The sequence below is a fragment of the Heterodontus francisci genome, chromosome 33 (assembly GCF_036365525.1).
Source record: "Heterodontus francisci isolate sHetFra1 chromosome 33, sHetFra1.hap1, whole genome shotgun sequence".
Lineage (NCBI taxonomy): Eukaryota > Metazoa > Chordata > Chondrichthyes > Heterodontiformes > Heterodontidae > Heterodontus > Heterodontus francisci.
In genome coordinates, this window is record NC_090403.1 from 47,151,550 (window position 1) to 47,175,627 (window position 24,078).

Here is a 24,078-nt window from a genome sequence, read left to right on the forward strand (position 1 = left end):
ACAGCACTATTGCCATATTATGCCAGTTGAACATTATGGTTGTTGTGCCTTGCTCCTTCCACAGGGAAAAAACTGGATTGTGTTGACTGGACCCTGAGAAGTCAAGACAGTTGCTTTCAATTGAGTGTGAACAATTATAACCTGGAGAGAAAGATCATTCTAAATACAGCATAAATAGATTCTTGATGTACAAGCATAGGAGATACTACAGTGACATATTGTTTTAGTGAAGTCTCTGGACGGATCTAGGCGGTGAATGCTATTGCTACATAATTATTGGCCTGTCATTACAGGCCAGCACAACTGTTAAAAACAAAATTCAGATTTTGCAACATTTGACCTCCAATTTACACAGAGCTAGGAAAAGTCACTCCCTCACTTATTTTCTTGTTCTGACCTGTTTTATTTCCAATATAAAACATTTTTATTATCTTAGCTGAGGCTCTGAATGAAACTATAATGCATAAAAAGATAGTCAGTGTGGTTTCTATATTTTTTGAATGGTCTGGGTAAGATTTACTGTTTATGATGCTGCCTGGCATTGTTCCTGCTGCAGCGCTTTGTCCTCCAAAAAACAAAACATTATTTTTTTTTTGGTTCCGTGGATGGATTTAACTGATGCCCATAACAAGCTGCCTCTGGTAGCAGTGCTTGGAGAAACTGAATTCACTGGCAAGCCTTTGAGTAACTCATGGCTCAGATAGCAAAGAAGATGCGTAACTGAACTGCATAGATGACAAGACCTTGGGTTCAGTTGCTGTCCTATTCTGAGTTAGCCTGTCTCTGCCCAAACAGTGGTTGGGGATGCTGCAATTCATATTGGCACCCTGGGCAAGGGAGGAGAGAAAAGATAGCCAGAGTTTCTGCTCCCGATTTGCTATTCTGCCATCCTGCTTTACCTAGGAAGGTTGAATAAGGACAGGGTTGGACTTGACTACAATGCCCTCCATGAGTCAATAGCCTGCTCAAACTCAATTTGTCCTTTGCTCTCGCAAGACCAGTTTGTGAAGGTACGAGAAGGCTGCCCATTATCACTAAAATAGTAGAACGGCATCTCAGTCAGGGTCAGTGGGATAGAAATGAGTGTAATGCTAAAAACTGGCACAAAATGGGCATTGTGTCTGGCAGACTTGGATAGTGTTTCATTAAATGGGCTTGTAGTATGTTGAGCTGAGCTAATTGAAAGTAACAAATGTTGCATCACTTACAAATGTTGCATCATTTACATGATGTTTTGTCTAATTGAACGAACAGTAATTTCAAATGTGTCGTTCTTTAATAAACTATTGACACTCGGATGAAATGCAGTGTCATTTTAGAGCTGTTATATGCTTTATTATTGCTTAGTATTTGTCGTTGCTGACATAAATAATTCTAATTTTAGGTATAATTACTGATATTGCCTACTCTATTAACCATTAGTGACCTTTCGGCCTGCACAGAATTATAATGTGTGTTTTGTTGCATTTCAACAATTGGGAGGTAATTGCCTGTGAAAATGATTTGCTTTCCCTGTTACCACTTGCCGCTGGTCTGTTTCTTCCCCCAAATTTTTGATTTTATTTCTTTGAAGGAACTGACTCTTGCTGGAGTATAGATCCAGAGATACCAGCAGCCCCCAACTGCCTTGCCCACATGGATAAGCCTAGACAGTGAGTCTTGACAGCTATTTAGTCATGAAAAGTATTGCAATCAACTTCTGAGTTCCCATTCCTGCCCATGCAATCAGGGGACAGTGGCACTTTCCTGCTATGGAAGGAGGAAAAAATACAGCTAAATTGCCTTTGCGTGCTCTTCTGCAGCTTCTAACGTCTGGCTAAATTGTGGCTTTGTTACCTGCCTCAGTCAAAAAATGGCATTTGATTAGGGTTATCAACTCTGGTTGGACATATTCTTGAAGGTTTCATCACATGACCTCCTGCCTCGCTCAGTGTACAGGCCAGCCAATTTGCCACCAGCCCAGGATGTGGAAACTCCTGCCCTATAAATCTCCAACTTAAGCCATGCCCCTCCCTATGCTACTGGCCTTGGTTGAGGCAGGTATGGAAAATACAGCCCATGGTGACTAGTTTACAGCTTATAAATTGCTGGCCAAAGACTGGACTATGTGGTATGGACTGCACTGGTGGCAGCCCTATTGTGATAGTACAACAGGCAAGTGGAAACTGCACTAGCACAAGATGTGCAGCATCACTGGAGCATTGGTGACATTAAACCTAGAGGTATGTGCATGTTATGGGGTTGGGGTACAGGCTAAGTTTCCATGACCATGTTTATCCAAATAAATGGGGTGGTTTTATATTCCAATCAGGGTTTTTTGTATGTGTACATACAAATGAGTACCTCTGCTAGCACGGGGTGACACCTCTTGATGTTATGTGTTTCTGTCAATTAATTGTCACTTCTTCTATGTTGCCAGAGTACTGAAATGACAATAACCTTATGTTTGGAATGTACTTATTTTCTTCCTGACCTTGTAGGCAGGCTGAGCAAAGCTAGATGCCCGATTAAAGATTGGGACATTCAGCTAGCAAAATTCAGCTCCAGACTAGCCAGCTAAAAGCTAAACATGCCCAGACTCAGTGATACTCTGTCTCAGAGGAGCAAAAAAAATGATATGGCAAAGAGGTTATTTGCTTAAGAGGAATTACCGTATTAGTACAAGATGATAGATCTCTCTGTAGAGTTATACCCTTGAAGATATAAGATCAGGCTGTGCTTGTTATTGGTCAATTTAATTTGATCTTTGCAATGATTGACGACATGGTGCAGCTGCAATTTTCTCTTCCTAAATTTTCTGTACTCTTTTTTTTTTCCCTACCCTGTTATTGAATTCGCATAGCAGACATGAGTGATTATGTGTGCAGTCTAATAGTTTAGTAATGAGCTCATTCTTTTGTGAATCGTGCTGCACAGCTTTGGGTTCTGGCTGCCGTTTTTCAGTTACAATAATAATTAGGCGTTGGAGCCAGTGCACCAGGCTCATCACCCTGCTTCATTGTAATTCCCCATTCGTGGACCTCGCCTTGTGAATTAATTGTGCTTTTACTTTAGCCGTATGTGCTCGGCGGCATCCATGCAGTACCCTTGTCACTGAGGGTCTATTTCAGTGTAAGGAATGTGAGCTCTGTGCCTGCCTCGGCAACCTAGGCCCAAAATTCTCTGGGTCCAAGGCAGTATAACACAAGAGCCTACACGCAGCTTGAGCCTCCAACAAGCCTGATGGCAAACTTCCAAGGAAAAATGGGTTAAAGGTACTGACAGCTCAAGGGCAGTGCCATTGTTTTACAATAGCAAATAAGTCAATTTCTGCTTTTAAAACTTTGGTCTCCCTCTGGTGCTTTTGGGTTTGAATTCCATGATCCTGCCCAGTTTCCTTTGTCTTTGGTCATGAGTCTCCAATTGATTGCTATTCTCCCAGTGCCCTAAGCAATGACATGGAAACAGCATAAGAAGCTTTAGGGACTTTAAACAAATAGATTTCACAATTATGTTGATGATCCAGACATTGCATCTCTTGTCCTGTCCTGGTATTGTTACTCGATTATTTATATATCTTTCTTCAGTTCTGTTCTTTTTCTTTCTCCTGGAAATCCCTCATGTAACGCTCCATTGTCTAATTTAAGATGCCTAATCCCAGGGCAGCACATCACTGCTCTATCACTCGCTGGTAGGGGTGCAAGTTCAAGAGCTCTGTCCTGAAGCTAAATTAATTGAGTGAGTCTGACAAAAGTGTAACCAACATTTTTCACACACCACCAAAAACTAAAAAACTTGATTAATAACTCCTGGCTCCTTAACCAACAACTATTTGTCTTTCTTTTTCTGCCACTTCCCAGCTGTGCGAAATGACAGGAACAAGAAGAAGAAAGACACCCCCAAGCAGGAGTGTTCAGAAAGCTACACAATCACACCTGAAACTGAGGATCTAATAGAGAAAGTACGCAAAGCCCATCAGGAAACCTTCCCAGCACTGTGTCAGCTTGGAAAATACACTACTGTAAGTATCAGAAATAAGCATACTGCACTAACTACTGTAAATACCACTACTAAATGCACTATATAGATTCTGTATTAAATACACTACTGTACGTTCAAGTATTAATAATCCTAGTGTACACAGAATGTCAGATGTATTACTGTTAGTGTCATTCTTAAACATACTGACTAGATCCAGTGGCAAATATATCACAGCAAATATTGTGCTATATTATGTTACTGTAAGTATCACAATAGCTGCATTGAAGACAAACATTAGTATCATGGGGTGTATTAAAAATAAAGTGCATCAGTTGAACCTTTTCATTGTTTTTATGACCAGTGAGGCAGGGAATCCCAGTGGATCATGTACACCATCCACTTATTGACAATGCTCACACAAGAACAATTGCAACTTTAACTAAGGTACTAGAGAGTGTCTGGCATCAATGGATCCAAAATCCAGCATGATGTCAATGCCTTGAAGGGAGGGGAAGCTAATAGGTGGAAGAAGAAGGGTAAGAAGTGGACCCATATCCAGCAATATCACACAGTGGTATCCCTTTCACAGCTAGTACATCACGGAGAAGGAAGAATTAGCAGAAGAAGAATCTATGAAACTGTTGGACATCAACCTTGTAGCCAGCTACAGAAGGGCTTAATGGTTGGGAAAAAGACCAGTAAAGAAGGGTTATGGGCATTGAATAAGTACACAACTATTAGCATCCAATTTACATATATGGCTAAATCTAATGCACCTGGACTAGTTCAACAAATACTACAGATGGGTTGAAGTTACAATTTGGTTTTTATTTGTTTTGGGCAAATATGGGCACAAGTGAGAAACCCATCTGTGCAAACACAAGCTCCAGATCAAGGAGCGAGAATCACAGTCAGGACTATTGTTCATCCCCTGGCCATTCATTATTTCATACAAAATAGACTTGTAATGTAAGTGGTGCAATAGAGGTTTGAAGGTACTGAGTAATGAAGGCATTTTACAGAAAATAACTTGTAAGTAGCTTTTCCTTTAAATATTGTTAGGACCAAGTGAGAAAGAGGTCTAGGGTTTCCTTTCAGCCTTCACCTGGTCTTACTGCAACAGGGTTTTGTTTTTAAACACACTGTGTTTTGAGCTCTCCGTTGGTGATCCTAGTTCACCGCTTTCCAATTATAAGGTAAAGAATTGAGCACAAACAGGCTTTCTTAGGTTTAAAGAAGAAAAGTGAAATTTATTAAACCTTAAACTCTAATTCAGTTAGCACCTACCGATACACACCGCGCCCCATGCTAGCTTGCACATGCGATACGAACATACAATTAGAGACAGAAAAGTGGAACAGTTCAAGGCAATCTCTGAGGAGGGGTTTTTGTTACAGTGCTTCGAGCTTGCTATAGTCTTTGATTGAAGATATGGTCTTTTCCTTGGGGCCCAGTATTCCTCTTGAAGCTTGTTCACTGTAGGAGACTTTTCTCTCTTGGAGTTCGTGTGTCTTCAATGGTTTTCTGTTCCATGAGAAAGAGATGAGAGCAGACAGGAGAGGCTGTGGCGAGCCAGCCACGAGAGGTCTTTTCAGTCCAGGAGCAAACAGCTTTCTGAGTTCAAATTCTCTGTGGCAAGTTCAAAAAAAAATCTGCAACAGTCAGTTAGTCATGTGACTAAACTGGTCTGACCACGTCTGTTTGTGTGTTCGGCCATTTTAGCAATCAACCTGGAATGCTAGTTCCCCCATCTTCAACGTCTGGTAATCAAAAGTGCATTGTGGATTGAATGTATCAGGGAATGGTCTTTTGTCCCTTTTAAGCACTGTTTATAAATATGCAAATATATTTCCAGTCTAGGGTCTGGTGTTGCTTTCTTTTAAACAACAATTTCTTTGTTTACTCCAGTAACAGTTTAAAAAATCAATGTTAATTTTGCATAATTAATGTGTCTCATTCTTGGCAGGTGGGGCCTGCATGACAACATCAACATTAAATATATGTTACAGGCAGATTCCCTTCTGTTAACTCAGGTTGACATTCAGATCTGCCAAGAATTAAATCCTTTCAACATTCTTTGAAGGACCGTTGAGTTCAGCTTTCACACACAGTCCAATAAAATTCCTGCATTTGTGGTGAAAGCAATACATTTATTGCAACACCAAAGTGGTTTCTAAGATCCCCAGAAGTGCCAATCCAAACTGATCACTGATATTCTTTGCTGTCTGCCATAGGATGTGCCTCGCCTTCACAGAAGGTTTCTTTATGTGCCAAGGTTCTGATCTGTGACTAACTGTGGCTGCCAATCAATGTTGTACTAGTCATGGAATAACATGATGAGCCTAAACATACTGCCTGGCCTCTTAGACATCACCACCCCAAAATTATACCATGGGATAACAACGTTCAAACATTTAATCTGTGATCTAAAATTCATCTCACCACTATTTTAGCAGGGACGATAACCCATTTCATATAAATTTAAAGTAAGTGGCTTAACATCTTCACTGAAATAGAGGCAGGAGAAATGTCAGAAAAGTGTGTTAATTATTGATACACTAAAAGCCCATGGTGGAATCTCAAGAGCCATATTTCTGTGCAATAATATTAGGGAATTGGGCAAGTTGAAATTAATTTTAACACTGGTAATTATTGCAGTGTTCATTTCATTGTTAATTGTTAAAATCATTTTGACGCAGTCCTATCAGTACAAACGATTCTGAGTTTGTTCAGTGAGTGGTTGAGCCATACAGACCTGCAAAGTCCCTTGTTCAATCACTGACCTGTGCTGAGGTAGCTAATCTCAGATGGGGCAGTGGTAAGGGTACTGCAACTGGATAACAGTGTCTTGAGTTAGGGAGGCGAAAGATCAGGAAAGGTTCCTGTTCCTCGTCCTGCCGGAAAATGAATCCTGACAGTTGAACCTGAACATGTATGTAAATGTAAGTCGTTGGAATCTGAACTTCTTTGAGATGAGCCTCTGCTGGAAAATGCTCATGTCGATGCCACGGGAGAGCAGGATCCGACTTGGGCTCAGGCTGTGGTTCCCTGTCTGCTCAAGTAGTTTGCTGCCACTTGCTGTCTCAGCTCAGTCATGAAGAATGGCCAAATGGGTGCTGGTGCTGTGGGACCGAATCCCAGAAACCTCAAGAGAGAAGGACTTGGAAGAAAGACAAAAATGTCATCCAGTAAACTGTTGTAACAGGGTTCACGGATGAATTTGTTGCCAGGTTGTCTCGACCTTGTGAATAAAAGAGGAAGGAAGGTCAGAAATCAGATGCTCAGTCTTTGTAAGCACCTATACTGTATTTTATGCCAGATTAGTTCAAAATAATCTTGTGTGCTTCGACCATAATAATTACTTGGCAGCAGCTGCTCCCATTTATTTTATTTCTTAATCCTTTGTGTCAAGTGATGTATGTTACATTCTATTGCTTTACGCTGCTGCTTGTGCCATTCCCCTGTCCTAGACTGTCATCCCAAGATGACAGTTGTGAAGGTCAGTGTCTTATGCATGGAAGCAACTCTGCTGCATTAAGCACTTTATTTTCTTGCTTGCTCGCAGTTACTGCCAAACCAAGCAGAAACAGGCATTCCATTAAAACTGATCCTTAAATGATGTGGCATCTATTAAGGTTGTTCTGTCCTTGATCACATGTACAAGTGCAGAAGTGACAGCAGAGAGTTTTTAGGGGAAGAAAAAGTAACTGCGATGGAGCTGCCTGAAAGTAATGTGCTGTAATTTTTTACCTGCTAAAAGGATGAAAGCAGTTGCCATCATTGTTGCTACCACTGTGACTATGTGATCGTTTACTTCTTAGAAAAGACACCATTTCGTATTAGCTCTGCTTATTTAATAGTCCTGTACAAAGTTCCAGATATTGTGATTCAAAAGAAATTTCCATTTTATTCCCCCCATCTTTACCTAAATGTCTGACTCTTGCAACATTTCATTTATTGGGAGCCTGCAATCCTTCACTTTCTCTCCCAAGTCTTTGTATGTAAGCCTGGGTATCGGGGGATACATAGGAGCAGGCCATTCAGCCTTTCGAGCCTGTCATGGCTGATCATCCACTTCAATGTCTTTTTTCCACACTGTCCTCATAATCCCTTTATGTCATTGGGTAGGCAGGAAAGTGAAGTTGTGTCCACAAACGGATCAGCCATGGTCTTATAGAATGGCGAAGCAGGCTTGAGGGGCTGAATGGCTTACTCCTGCTCCTTATTCGTGTGTAGTGATTATGGAGCTCATCACTGCTGAGCCTGAAGCTGTCCTCACCCAACATGCATGCACTTGTGCACACCTCCAGCAAGGATAGCAATCAGCTGCAGTAAGTCGAGGTGATTTTTTTCCCTGTCTGTATCCCAGGGATGTTGAAACCTAATTTATTTCTGCCCAGTTGAAATAAGTTGACTCAGCACCGACTGAGGATGGGGATAGAATCTGGAGTCCTCTCATTTCTATGACTCAGTCTTACTCTAGAGGGTGCATGGAGTTACGGGCAAGATGTTTGAGTAGCTTTATTGAATGCAGTCATTCAGAGTGGACATGTTGCACACAAAGGATATAATTTGAGCTCAGAGCCATTCAGCACTTCCTTGTCAGTAATATATGAACTAAAGATGTGGTCCTCCATTCTCCTTGGATCTAAAAACCAATAATGACATTTTCTGAAACTATGGGTAATTACAACTGAATTAGAATTTGAAGCAATTTAATTACGTAGATCATCGGGTACATTCTACAAACTTGGGCTTGTAATTTATTTTGGGAATGCAGATGGAAGGGTAGCCAGCCCTACATGGTTATCCATCTAGTTTAATAGCAGAAATGTTATGCAATATCTGATGTCCATGCCATAATTTATGACATGAGCTTCCATCAGGTGAAGCTATGTGCCAGGAGCAAGAATTTGTAAAATTACACCTTATATGCTACTTAGAAGGGGCCATGTCCCCCAATCATATAAGGTGACCCTTATATCATTAATTCACAGAAGAATTGATGCTGTTTATAGTTTTCCACATTTCAGCTCACTTAATGTTTTTATTCTTTATTTAAAACAAATGTATCCAAAAATGATTGTAAAATCCCAAGCGTTTGATAAGGTCATGTCATAACCCAAAGAAACAGTCACCGTCACCAGTCTCTTTTATTGAAAAATGGAGTGCCTGTTTTTCTCTGTAATAAATAATCTACCATGAAACAACATTGCTGAATATTGAATGTTTTAAAACCATCCATTCCCACAATTTCCATAGCTGGTGCTTAGTTACAAAAGAAAATAACCATTTTTCTATATTATTTTACAAAGGAACTTAAGCCCTTTGATCATGTATTCATACCTCACTCTCTGTTGGTTATTTTGAGGGTACAAGTGTGGGGAATGCCACTCACAATTTAATGTCATCTACACCAGGTTATGTATGGAACCATCTTGCAATAGCATCCTCTGCTCCAGTTTATTCTTCAATGAACAGGGAAGAGTGATAACACAAACTGAGGGAATGGATGCAACTTATGTTAATATGTAAACTGATTTCAGTATCCAGTTTCATGTTTGTAGTAGTTATAGTCAGAGGGAAAGGGATGCTACAATAACCACAATATTTTCATTGCAGGGAAAAACAGGCTTAGGTTTCATGTAAATATTTAAATATCCAGTTTTGATTTTGCTGTAGGTAAAAAGCAAAAGTACGGATATTTTGGAAATTATCATGTTGGGGCATCCCACTTTTCCTATTCTAATGTAACTCTGTTCCCTTTGCAGAATAACAGCGCTGAGCAGCGAGTAACGTTAGACATTGATCTCTGGGACAAGTTCAGCGAACTCTCGACTAAGTGCATTATCAAGACGGTCGAGTTTGCCAAACATTTGCCTGGATTTACCACTCTAACCATCGCTGACCAAATTACCCTCCTCAAAGCTGCATGTCTAGACATCTTGGTGAGTGCAGTATCTCAGTTTTATCATATATTTTCTACAAATTTCTTTCCCTTTTTCCTATCCAGAAGATTGCTCCATGGGCACAGCTCATCTGGTCCTTCATAGATGTTACTATTCTTCATCAATAATCTGTGCCAGTTTGTGTCAGCAGCTGTTAGACCACAGGGAGGCAGTGCAATCTTTTCCTCAGATGATCGCTGGATATTGAACTGGAGCAGCAACAGTGGCTGATTTTTTCCTGCCCCTACCCCAGAGGAGCTGAATCCAGCTGTAGTACCCCAGTTGCTGAGATGAGCTCAATACAGATTAAGGATCGAACCTGCAAACTTCCAGTCTATATAGTTCAATTCTGTATTGCCTTTAACAACTGATTCATTGGGGAATTACCCTCATCTTCCTTTAGTGCCTATCGAGGTGAGAGATGGCATTATGGAAATGGGGAATGTTGCCACTGTGTATTAAACGCTTACAGAGAAGGGTCAACTCTGTTACCGTTGACTAAATGCAAAGTGTTCTTTCCTTGTATTTAGATCTTATATACAAATAGCATCAAAGCAAGCAATGGCAACATTGAAAAGTTTTGCTTACATGTATCTTTAACAGACTGCAGTCACTGGACCATATCAACAGAATTCAGAGGGCCTCATGCCTTGGTACCTGTAACAGTCTGGCACCTCAAAAGCAAGTGGCTTCTGGCACCTTTATGAGTCTCCTTTGTTACCACAGAAAGGCAGTGGATACTCCATTTAAGGCTGTTAACAAACCTGACATTCGGTGCCTGCAGGAGACTTTGTTTAAATCTACATCTAGTTTACATTTAGCTGATCTCAGCCTGGGTGATGCTATGGATGCTACACTTCATTCTTGGACTCAAGGATGAGAGAAATCAATTAAGGCCTGTGCTCCTTATTGGTATCCAATGATCCTTTCCCTACAGTGTACTTGGATATTGGGCGATCAGCTTTGGCTCCAATTTTCTTCATGGTTTAACAAATATTTGCGACACTCATTATCTTATCATACCTGAGGAATGGTGCCTTGGACAAGGTATTGTAGAGCAATAGGCACCTGTGGAGCTGTAACCCTAGTAAGGCGTCAATGTCTTTCGAAGAGCAAGGGAAAATATTAGCACTAAAATAGTGATCCGTGCATGTTAGTACGGTCTAAGAGACACTTATCCTGCTGGTCATTGTGTTGTGACAGACAAGGCCATTTGGTACCAGTGTTGTGAGTGTGTGGACTATATATCTGTATTGATTGTGGTACTGAAGAGTTGATCTGCATGCATTCATCTTGTTTCTTTGTTTACTTAGATTTTACGAATCTGTACCAGGTACACCCCTGACCAGGATACCATGACCTTTTCTGATGGCCTTACCTTGAACAGGACACAGATGCATAATGCAGGCTTCGGTCCTCTCACTGATCTGGTTTTTGCGTTTGCCAATCAATTACTGCCACTTGAGATGGATGATGCAGAGACTGGGCTCCTTAGTGCCATTTGTCTCATTTGTGGAGGTAAGAGGAAGAGAAACACTATCATTTCACACCTTTCACCTTTGCAGATAGGAGTTCCAGCATGTTGTACTATGATGTGGTAGATTAATACAAATTAACTTGATAACTTGACTGATGACCGTTGCTTCATGATTAGTAATAGAAATTAATCGGAGCATGTAAGTGGAGTAAGTATGGGAGAACATCTAGGGAATAGTGATCACAATATAATAAGGTTTACAATAATGATTGAGAATGATATTGATAATACAAAGCCCAAAGTAAGTGAGGAAAAACCCAACTAATGAACGTGAAGCTAAGAAAGATGAATTAGAGAAAAATATTATCCAAGAGGCAGGACAACAGAGGGCAATATTTAAAGGAGCAATCAGTGGAGCTCAGGAGGAATATATTCCATAAAAAATAAGAACAAATTGGCCAAGAATGAGATGCCATAGATAAATAAAGAGGTGAAGATTAAAGCGAATAAAGAAAAAGGCGTACACAAAGGTTTTGGACACAGGATGGTACCAGGATGAACCACTTCAGTTATGTGGAGAGACCAGCAAAGCTGAAATTGTTCTTCTAAGAGCAGAGGGGAAATTTAATAGAGATGTTCAGAACAAAGAAGAGGTTCTGATGGAATAAATAGGGAGAAACTGTTTCTACTGGAAAGAACTTTAGTAACCAGAGGACACAGATTTAAGATAGTTGGCAAAGAAACAGAAGGGAAGATAAGAATTTTTTTTGTGCGGCAAGTTTTTATGACCTGGGATGCACTGCCTGAAAGGGTGGTGGAAGCAGATTCAAGAGCATCTTTCTAAAGGGAATTGATAAAGAGCAGGAAGTGGGACTAATTGGAGCAGACATGAGTGGCAGCCTTCTGTGCTGTCAAATTACATGATTCTAAGTATATTATTAATAAGGAGAAAAGGGCAAAGGGGAATATGATAAGCTTAGGGAAGAGATTAAAAAGACAATTAGAAAGGTAAATATGAAATTAAAATATCAAAGAAAACAAGAAATGATGAAGTAATCCTTAGACAGGTAAGTAGCAAAAGGAGAATTAGGACAGGGATAGGTCCACTAAGGGGTGAGCAAGATGAATTCACAGAGGATACTGAAATGGCAGGGAAATGAATAAATACTTTGCCTCTGTTTTCACTGACAGGACTAACAAAAGAAGAAATTACAACAGTAGAAAAGGTCAGTAGGTTATGACAACAGTTAAAATAGAAAGAAAAGAGATACTAGCCAAAGTAGTCACACTTAAGGAAGATAAAGCCCTGGGTCCAGGTGGATTGCACCTATGGATATTCCAAGGAATTAGAGAACACATAGCAGAGGCATTAGTATCCATATATAAAAGTTCAATATTTAAAGGAATAGGGCCAGAGATTTGGCAAACAAAAAATTGATTCCTTTCTTCAAAAAGGTGATAGAACTAATCCAGGGAACTATAGACCAGTTATCTTGACATCAGTTGTAGAAGCATAGAAAATTTATGGCACAGAAGGAGGCCATTCAGCCCATCATGGCTGCCTGTGGTTAAGAAAGATCTTTGCTAAAAAAATTCAGATTAAAAAATCTAGAGACACCTCTAAAAGAAAGATCATGTTTAGCCAATTTTATTGAATTCTTTGAAGAAATAACAAAGAATAGACCAGAGCAATTAAGTGAATGAGGTTAATATGGACTTTCAGTAGGCCTTTGATGAGGTGCCATGACATCAGTCAGGGTGTGTGGAGTCAGGGGCTAGATAGCAGAATGGACTGAAAGATGGCTATGAAACATAAAACAGAGGGTGGGAGTTAAGGGAACTTTCTCAGGCTGGCAGAAAGTAGGAAATGGAAATTCTGCAGTGATCTATGCTCGGACCACCCACCATTGTTCGCTACACACATGAATAATTTGCACTCAGAAATTGGAGATACAGTGTCAGAATTTGCAGGTGATCTCAAGTTTGGGGGGCATAGCTAAGCAAAAAGAGAACTGCACTAAAATATAGGAAGACATAAATAGGGTTACAGAGTTGGCGGATAAATGGCAAATACAATTAAATATAACGAAATGCAAGATGATTCATTATGGTAGGTGGAATACAGAGCCCACTTATTACTTTGAAGGTGGAAGAGCAGAGAGGTTTGGGAATACAGATACAAAAATTGTTAAAAGTAACAACACAATTTGATCAGGCCATATAGAGCACAAACAAAATACTGGAGGAGGAATTTCTTTGTACAGTGATTGTTGAGAATATGAAACTTGCTACATATAGTAGTTGAAGAAGTTATATTGATGCATTTAAGGGGAGGCTTAATATGTTAGGAAGAAGGAAATTGAGGGATATTGGAGCAGGGTGGGAAGAAGTAATTAGAGGCCAGATTTTTTCCCCGGTGGACAGGAGCCGTCCACCGACCGAAAAGTCGGTGGCAATCCCGACGCCACCGGGTCTGCAGATCCAGTCAGGATTTTACGGTCCCCTTAATTGAGCTTAGGCGGGACTTCCATCTCTTTGAGGCAGGAAGTCCCGCCTAATGGAGCTGCCTGCCAATCGGCAGGCCGGCAGCTCTTAGTCCCAGCAGCACCACCGGGAGCGGTGCCCACTGCTGGGACTGCAACCCTGCTTCAGCGGGAAGAGGAAGGATGGCCCCGAATAGAAGGTGAGTTTTTGGGGCCTCGCCGGGGGTGATCAGTTGGGCCCCGGCGAGTCAACGGGGGTCGATTGGGGTGGGGGCGAGGATGGTTGGGGCATCGGAGGCAGCTCTCCATCGGGCGCAGGGTGCCTGACCAGGAGGGCACCCCCCCACCCCCAGGCTGTCAGAAAGCTTTTGTCAGGTGGCTTTTCTCCAGTCTGGGCTGCCCGACCAGCAAGGGTAAAATCCCTGTGGCGGCGTTCAGTTGGCCACTTAAGGGCCTTGATTGGCCTGGGGCGGACAGGCTGATTCCCGCCACTGCCACCCCGCACTCCAGGTCATTACCGCTCACAGTCGCCCCCCCATGAGCCTCCCACTCCATTTACCACCCCCACACAGCCCACTGTTTGGCGGGGACATGAAATTCCAGCCAGAGTCATAGGCCGGGATTCTGTGTTGGAGGCAGAGCTTCTGGCACAGGGCTCAAAAGGCGGGGAAAAGCCTGCCTCTGCCTTTTCGTGTTGCCTCAGAGTAATCCTCCGGTCTTTTTAAATCTAAGTTTCACGCGCCGGGATCCCCATCCCTTTAAAGACGTGGATCCCGCCTTGAAGAGCTGCCAGCCAATCAGAGGGCGGGCAGCTCAGCAGTATCGGCAGCGTCACCGGGAGTGGTGGCCAATTCCAGTATTGCTGAGGCTTTGGACTTAGGCTCACCGCTGGAACCCTGGATCTCAGGTAAGTGAGGTGGGGTTACCCAAAATCTTCAGTGAGGGGGGCCTGAGGGGGGCTGGTGGTCCGGGTGAAGGGTGTGCCAGGGGTAAAGTGGTTCCCGGAGGGGGTCCTCAATGGGCCGCAGATTGCACACAGAGGAGGGAACTCCCCACCCCACCACCAAGCCCACAGGGAGTATGCCTATTATTACAAGGCACCCTCCCCACATGGCGGAGGCACCTCCCACCATTGACAAGATTCCAGCGGTGGAAGGAAGGGGCCTTTAGTTAGCCAGTAAAAGGCCACTTAAGGGCCTCAATTGGCCTCTGGGCAGGAAGGCCGTTGTTGGCCTTTACCGTCCCTGGTAAGATTGCTTGGCAACAGGCCCGCCGCCCCCCTGCCGCCAATCGTAATTCTATGGGCCCATTCTCCCCTTCCCACCCCCCCCCCCTCCCCCTTGCCTTCAGCCCCGCCTCAGGGAGGCCCATAAAATCCAGACCACAGCGTCATTACAGCACAGGAGGAGGCCATTTGGCCCATCAAGTCCTTGCCGGCTATCTGTAGAGTAATCCAGTCAGTCCCGTTCCCCCGCTCTATCCCTGAAGTCCTGCAAGTTTATTTCCCTCAACTGCCCATCCAATTCCCTTTTGAAATATTCCACTTTCCTCATATGCAGCAAGTTCCAGATCATTACCACTCACTGCGTAAAAAAAGTTCTTCCTCACAATCCCTCTGCATCTTTTGTCCAAAATCTTAAATCTGTGTCCTCTAGTCCTTGTACCATCAGTTGATGGGAACAGCTTTTCTTTGTCGACCTTATCTAAACCTGTTATAATCTTGTGCACCTGTATCAGATTTCCCTTCGTTCTCCTTGGAGCAAAGGAGATTAACCCCAACTTCTCCAACCTAACCTTGTAGCTAAAGTCCCTCATCCCTGAAACCATTCTGGTAAATCTCCACTACACCCTTTCAAGGACCCTCAACTCATTCCTAAAGTGTGGTGACCAGAACGGGACTCAGTACTCTAGTTGTGGCCTAACCAGAGCTTTATAAAGCTTTAGCATAACTTCTCTGCTTTTGTACTCAATAGCTCTATTTATGAAGCCCATATGCTTTGCTAACTACTCTTTCAATATGTCTTGATACCTTCAAGGAGTCACTTAAATGAGTTTTTTGAGGAAGTAATAAGGAGGATCGATGAGGGTAGTGCAGTGTATGTGGTCTACATGGTCATTAGTAAGGCATTTGACAAGGTCCCGCATGGCAGACTGGTCAGTAAAATGAAAGCCCATGGGATACAGGGGAATGTGGCAAGTTGGATCCAGAATTGGCTCAGGGACAGGAAACAAAGGTTAGTTGTCGATGGATGTTTTTGTGAATGGAAAGCTGTTTCCAGTGGCATTCCACAGGGCTCAGGGTTGGGTCCCTTGCTGTTTGTGGTATATGTTAATGATTTGCACTTAAATGTGGGAGGCATGATTGGGAAATTTTCTGATGACACAAAAATTGGCCGTGTAGTTGATAGTGAAGAGAATAGCCGTAGACTCCAGAATGATATCAATGGTTTGGTTGAATGGGTGGAAAAGTGGCAAATGCAATACAATCCAGAGCGGTGTGAGGTAATGCATTTGGGAGGGCAAATAAAGCGAGGGACTACACACTAAACAGGAGGATATTGAAAGGGGTAGAAGTAGTGAGAGACCTTGGAGTCCATGTTCACAGGTCCCTGAAGGTTGCAGGACAGGTAGATAGAGTGGTGAAGAAGGCATATGGAATGCTTTCCTTTATTGGCCGAGGTATAGAATACAAAAGCATGGATGTAATGCTGGAACTGTATAAAACGCTGGTTAGGCCACAGGTGGAGTATTGCGTAAAGTTCTGGTCACCACATTACAGAAAGGACATAATTGCTCTCTAGAGAGTACAGAGGAGATTTACAAGAATGTTGCCAGGGCTTGAAAGTTGCAGCTGTGAGGAAAAATTGGATAGGCTAGGGTTATTTTCCTTAGAACAGGGAAGGCTTAATTGAGGTGTACACAATTATGAGGGGCCTAGATAGAGTGGACAGGAAGAACCTTTTTCCCCTAGCAGAGAGGTCAATTACCAGGGGGCACAGGTTTAAGGTGATTGGTAGAAGGATTAGAAGGGACATGAGGAAACATTTTTTCACCCAAAGGTGGTGGGTGTCTGGAATTCACTGCCAGCAGCGGTGTGGAGGCAGAAATCCTCAATTCTTTTAAAAGGTAGCTGGACATGCACCTGAAGTACTGTAACCTGCAAGGCTATGGACCACGTGCTGGAAGGTAGGATTCAATTGGGCGGCTAGTTTTCTTGGTTGGCACGGACACCAGGGGCTGAATGGCCTCCTTCTGTTTTTTCTATGGTTCTATGGAATGTACAATGCAGAAAACTCTCATCCTCCCTGATGCTCCGCAGTGATTCCAGCTGCCTGTCAAGTTCAGAAATCCTGAGCTCGAGCTCAAGTAGCTGGGGACACATCATACACACGTGGTTCCCCTAACACACATGAAATGTCCTGAAGTTCCCATATAGTGCAGGAATTACAAGCAACTAGTCTCAGCTGCCCATCATGACCTAAAAAATTTCTATTCTGTCCTTTAGAATCTAGTTAGTAGCTTGTTTAAACTCTTAATTTTTACTAATGCCTCTAGGCCTGCTCTGTGCTAATACTCTTATTAATTCACTTACTGTTATACTTACCCTGATTGAAATTTTTAATTTCCCGGCCCCTAGTTTGAACAAATGCCCTTGTTTAGAGAGAGAAAGAGAGAAATACTCACCAACCAATCACTTACCTGCATTCTTATGCAATCACACTTTGATTTTTTCCCCCCCTCTTTTCTTGAACGCACTTGCTCTGTCTCCTCCTGACTCCCCACTGCTGCTTTTAACTTTGGGTCTTCGGCACTGTTTTCCCTCAGGCTCTTGCTTGCTCTAACTCAAGTGTGGGGGGGAAGCCCATATAGGGTATAAACACTTGCAATGACCAATTTCTAGCCTGTTTCTGTGCTGTAGATTAGATGCCCATCCATGATCTAAGATTCTATGTAAGTTGTGAGATTTGTATTTATACAGTGCCTGATCACTCAAAATGTCTCAAAGTGCTTCATGTGGAGTGAAGATTAGTGACTGCTGTTATGGAGGAAAATGTGACGGCCAGGACCAGCTAGTTCCCATCAACAGTAATGAGATGAATAACCAGGTCATCTGTTTTTTGTTGTTGGAGAAATGTAAGCAGGAGAACACCATGTACAGGAGTACCAGTCTTAAAGAGGAGCTTGAGCCCTCAAATTTCTGCCTGAGAGGCAAAAATGCCTTTAATTGAACCAAGTTATGACTCATTGTCAACAGCTGTAATCCTGGCAGAGCAAACAGAACTTGAAGTACGGAGACCATAATGAACAGCAGTGTCCTGTAATCAAGTGCTGTATTGTGTGTTGCAGAATTGCTATATAAAGTGGATGTGGTAACAGTGGATGCAGGTGCTTTAGAAACTATTCTTTGACATTGAGGGGTAGTTTTATTAGCTGCACGTGCAAAATGTCACAAGCACATGGGGGAGAAGTTTTGCAATTGGGCAGGTTACTAGAGGGCACCTGACTCCTGTAGGCCAACAGTGCCTTTCAGGGAAAGGGAGGGGAGAAACTGCTGGAGAAAGAAAGAAAAGTAATTTTATGAGCATTCATTGGTAGCATGTTTCATAATCTGCTGGGGAATGCCAACAGTAAAATCTGATCTGAGACTACACATCCCAAGTAGAAATCCATTAAAATACCAATTCCACAGTCTGCATGAAGATGAGACTCACCTCATTGGATTTCATCGTAATGGCCTTATTGAAATTGGGACACACTAAGAAGTAAGTGCCAATGTCATCTTAACATTGGAAATCTCACTGTTATTTAAGTAGCTCTGCCTGTTAAAAACACTGGGGAGTAGGGGTCAGTAACAGCTAATGGCATAAGTGCAATATTAAAAAATCTATACATGGTATTGCTTTGCAATAAGTTTTTAAAAAAAATCTGATAACGATGTCCCATCTAGTGCGTTCATAGAAATAGATGAAGGACGCACTTTTCCTTTTATCAATTAAAAGCAAGAATGGGTCCCCCAGATAGAAATCAACCAGGCTGCAGGCTCTAAACCAGTTGAGATGATTAACAAGGATGTCGATCACCGCTTATAAATAAATATTAAATACTGTTAACTCTGGTCTTATTTTAAGATGTGGTTTAATCTACACTGTAATTTGGGGCCATGTTCCCCACTTGTAAAGAGCACCTGAGTATCCACAGCAAACAACTGACACTGGTAGGGTATTTAATTCTGTGTTTGCTATATTTACTGGCAAAGGTTGATATGAATGATGTTCTCCAGTCTATGGTCAGTAACATTTTCACTAAAGATATTGAACGAAGGAAAAGATAATAAAAGCAAAATATTGTGGATGCTGGAAATCTGAAATAAAAACAGAAAGTGCTGGAAATACTCAGCAGGTCTGGCAGCATTTGTGGAGAGAGAAGCAGAGTTAACATTTCAGGTCGGTGATCTTTCATCAGAATAGTTCTTTCTCATACACACACAATGTGAGGAACAGAATCATGAGGCAATTTACATGAACATAATCACATTTGCAACCAACTCTTGGAATATATTGCTGTCTTATTCTACTGGCAGGAATCTGATGGGTGTTGCAGAATGACTGTAAAGGGCGGGGGGTGGTGGGGGCAAGGTCAATTTAAATCAGTTGTTTAAATGCCTCACTATTTGAAATTAAGCATAGCCCCAGCTAGTTCAATTCCTTTGCAGTCTTACGCGGCAGATTGAGGTTTACGGAATGCAGAGGATACTAGATGCAACACTTCATCTATGCAAAGTTAGCTGGTCTCAGCCAAGGGAAAGGCCCAGGGACATTCCAGCTAGCCTTAGTATTCTAGAGCCAGAGAAAGGGAAAAAGGAGCTAAAATTCCCACTTCGAATTGCCTGTTGGAAAGTGTGCCTGTGTGTGCGTGCATGTAAATGTTAAGTTAGGCCAGGGTCGGTCTCAGGCAAAGAACCTGCCAACACTTGTTGTCAAGGCTCTTATATGGCCACTTGGGTGAGATAGAAGAGAGGTAGGTATCGATGAAACCATAATCCAGCTTCAAGTACCATCTTTGCACGACAGGAAGAAAATTAGGTGGAAAATTTCACTGGTGAAAATGCAAAGAGTTTGCGTTGCCTCTTCGCATCTAAGAGGTAAGACCTCATTGTAGTTAGTACACTTAATCCTTACTTTGCCAGTGCTCACATTGTTTTATTTAGTCATCTAGAACATAGGTTTTGAAAGATCACTTAGAATTAAAGCTGTTAACTGATTTTTTTTTAAATCGCAATTAATCTTGTGATAAAAAATTTTAATCTCTATTAATCTTGTTTTTAATCAGAAAATTGACACCGTTGTCACCATTGTTACTAAGTATTAATGTGCCAACTGCACTACTTATTGTTTCTGGCTGCCATGCTGGTTACATGGTGTCTGTTTAGTCCTTTGTGCCAATATGTCAGCCTTGTATTTTCTTTTAGCGGGGGGTGATTTTTCTGCTGTAACATAGGTTAATTATAAGATGGATAAATTAGTACAAGGAGCATTGGTGATTATGAATATTGGAATTAATGGCATAATACAGAGACAGTCAGAATTACTCAAAAATCTCTTTCTACAATCTAAAGGAAAAGTAATGGAAATTTACTTTTCAAGTCATTCCCAGCCTTTGGTAAAAGTCGTGAGATCCTGAGCAGGATGTTTGGCGTAATTGAATGGCCTCCAGCTTGACTCAACTCTGCTGCCAAATGGCTTACGCTTTTCTGTTCCCGCCTTCACCTCGCTCCCTCCTTTCTCAAACTTTCCTTCCCAGTATCCTATTCCTACCTCTTCCCTGCTTCCTCTTGTCCCAGTATCCCATTCCCACTTTTGCCCTACTCCTCTCTCAAGCGTTCCCTCCACGTCCAGATCCTGCCTTGCTCTGGTTCTACCTTTCTCAGGCTTTTCCTCCCAATATCTTGTTCCTGCCCTCTCATGTCTCAGGATTTGCCTTCCCGCTAATAGCACAGAAGGCGGCCATTTGGCCCATCACACCTGTACTGATTCTTTGCTAGAATAATCCAAAACGAATTCTGTTATCTTGCTTTCTCCCCATAGCCCTGTATCTTCCTTTGCTTCAAATAATTATCCAGTTTTCCCATAAAAATGTTAGCCTCAACCACTCCACTCCATGCTCCAGTAACCACCTGCATAAAGGCATTTTCCTGACCTCCCGCATCACTGTCAGTGACGATTTTAAGTTGATGATACCCACTCCGCTGACTCTTCAGCCAAAGCACACACGATTTAGATTTAGAGATACAGCACTGAAACAGGCCCTTCGGCCCACCGAGTCTGTGCCGACCATTAACCACCCATTTATACTAATCCTACACTAATCCCATATTCTTACCACATCCTCACCTGTCCCTATATTCCCCTACCACCTACCTATACTAGGGACAATTTATAATGGCCAATTTACCTAACAACTTGCAAGTCTTTTTGGCTGTTGCATCTAATCTCAGAATATTTAAAATAAAAACAAAAAATACTGGAAAATGCTCAGCAGGTCAAGCAGCATATGTGGAGAGAGAAACAGAGTTAATGTTTCAGGTCAATGACCCTTCATCAGAATGTTTAATGCTGTTTCTGAGTATGAAAAATGGGAACATGTCCCACCCTCAGCCTCATGATGAACACAAAGTGTGAAAAGTTATAAAAGGAAATAGCAGATGTGACAGGTGTGCTGTTTGTACTAGTGAGCTCATCTTGACTATGAGATCCACCTCCTGCTCCCTCGATCCTATTCCCACTTAACTACTGACCATCCAACTTCCCCTCCTGGTCCCTATGTTAGCCAATATTGTAAACAGTACTCTTTCTTCAGGTGTTGTTGTCCCTCTCTCCTTTAAATCTCCCGTCATCACCCTTCTCAAAAAAACAACCTTTAACCCCACCATCCTTGCAAACTAACATTCCATCTCCAGCTTCCCTTTCCTCTCCAAAATCATTGAATGTGTTGTCACCTCCCAGATCTGTTCCCATCTTTCCCGGAACTCCATGTTTGAATCCCTCCAATTAGATTTCTGCCCCTGTTATAGTACTGAAACAGCTCTCATCAAAGTCACAAATGATGTCCTATACGAATGTGACAATGGTAAACTTTCCCTCCTCATCCTCCACGACTTATCTGTAGCCTTTAACACGGTTGACCACGCCATTCTCCTCCAACGCCACTCCACTGTCGTCCAGCTGCGTGGGACTGCTCTCACATGCTTCCATTCTTATCTATCTAATCATAACCAGAGAATCACTTGCAATGGCTTCTCTTCCTGCTCCTGCACTATTAGCTCTGGATCTGTCCTTGGCCCGCTCCTGTTTCTCATCTACACGCCAACAGTTGACAACTTCATCTGAAAGCAAACGTTAGTTTTCACCTGTACGCTAACAGCATTTAGCACTACCTCACCACCACCTCTCTTGATTCCTTCACTGTTACTAAATTATCAGACTGCTTACCCGACATCCAGTACTGGATGAGCAGAAAATTTCTCCAATTATATATTGAGAGAACTGAAGCCATTGTTTTCAGTCCCCACTCCAAACTTCATTCCCTAGTACCAACTACATCCCTCTCCCTGGCAACATTTTAAGATTAAGGCAGTCCGTTCACAACTTTGATGTCACATTTGACCCAAGATGAGCTTAGTACTGGAAAACATAGCCTAAAAATTAGAGCCTGGCCTTTCAGGAGTGGAGTTCGCAAACAACTTCTACACTCATAGGGTGGTAGAAGTTTGGAGCTCTCTTCTGCAAGAGGAAATTAACGAGCGATCAGTTGTTAACTTTAAACCTGAGAGTGATAGATTTTTGTTAACCAAAGGTATTTAAATATGTAGAACTAGGTCATGGATCAGCCATGATCTCACTGAATGGTAGAAAAAGCTCAAGGGAATAAAATGGCCTGTTCCTGTTCCTATAAGGACCTAGATTATAAATCTTTTCCAGTTTCATTCCCATTTTCCTCCTTTTTCTGAAGGTGTTTACTCCCAACTGAGGTCCGAGCTCTCTAGGTGCCGATCTGCCTTTCGGTACCCTTTCCAAGTATTAATTACTTATGAGTTTAGACAGTGAGTGTTGCTGTGCTGTTTGCCCATGGGGTTAGGTACCACAGTCAAAACCACTCCCATTCTCTCATAATGTCTAGACATGCACACCTCCAGATGAAGTTGCTGGTTAGAGGGTTGATCTTGCTCCTCCCTAAACCCAAGAGTGAAAGAGTGCTGAGGCAAATTGTAACACCTCAAACTGCTGACACCAGCAAACTCAGCACAATGCAGGAATTGAACCTTTGAGCTTCTGGTTTTTATGGTTCAGTCACATGCTCCCTTTACCATTGGAGGAGATTCTAAATTAGACCACTTTTTAAGATGGTACATTTTTGGGATGGTTTAAACAAAGCAGTACTGTTGGATAAAAAGGTAATAGCTGCCTATGATCTTTTATTATGAAAGCAAAACAATTTTTTTATAAATGATTTATAGCACTGCCTGTAAGGGCAGTTTGTTTTACAGCTGGGAGTATTTCAACTCTGTTAAATAGTACGTGATAGTTTAAAACAGACTCTCCAGCTGAAGTGTTACCCAGTTGAAGTTGATTCTTTATCTTCAAGCACAAGAGTCTTTGATTTTTAACTGTAGACTGGAGGCCAACACAGCAACTCAATTAACACCCACATTTCCCAGGTGCTTTTCTAGCATTGCAAATCTTACTCAAGATAGGACAGCTGATGTGGAAAGCAGAAAATCTCAAAGTAGGACATGTTCACCTGAATTTGGGATAAGGTGCATTACTTGCCCCAGTCTTGTGCACTGGTGCTGAGGGATTTTTCCCATTTGGTACAGATATAAATAGAAGGGATTTGGGGTTTTTTTTGGTTACACGGAAGAGTTCATATTGACAACGATGTCTAAGAGTTCAGCACATTCTCCCAGTTCAACTGAACAGTGCTGCCTCCCCTCCCCACTAAACCTTTGAAGAACAGGCACCTCCATCCACAGCACTACCGGACCCTGTCTAATACAGCCATCTTCCATTAGGACTCCAAAGATTAGACAGCACCCACACAAACCCTCTGAGAACCATGGTCATCTCCACTTCAACCTCACTTTCCAAGTAACTCCAATCACATCACATCGTAGATGGAACACAACACATCTAACCCTGTTGTACTCTGAGGA

General features: G+C 42.2%; 1 protein-coding gene across 17 annotated transcripts in view; it reads left to right on the forward strand.

Moving 5' to 3' along the window:
* The window catches only part of raraa (retinoic acid receptor, alpha a), a 594,392-nt gene that overhangs the window by 556,379 nt on the left and 13,935 nt on the right, over positions 1-24,078 (forward strand). For all 17 annotated transcript variants that reach the window (XM_068013478.1, XM_068013476.1, XM_068013481.1 and 14 more), the window contains 3 exons: positions 3,840-4,000; positions 9,732-9,908; positions 11,222-11,426. In XM_068013478.1, coding sequence (XP_067869579.1) covers positions 3,840-4,000; positions 9,732-9,908; positions 11,222-11,426 — 543 coding nt within the window. The remainder of the gene's footprint in view (positions 1-3,839; positions 4,001-9,731; positions 9,909-11,221; positions 11,427-24,078) is intronic.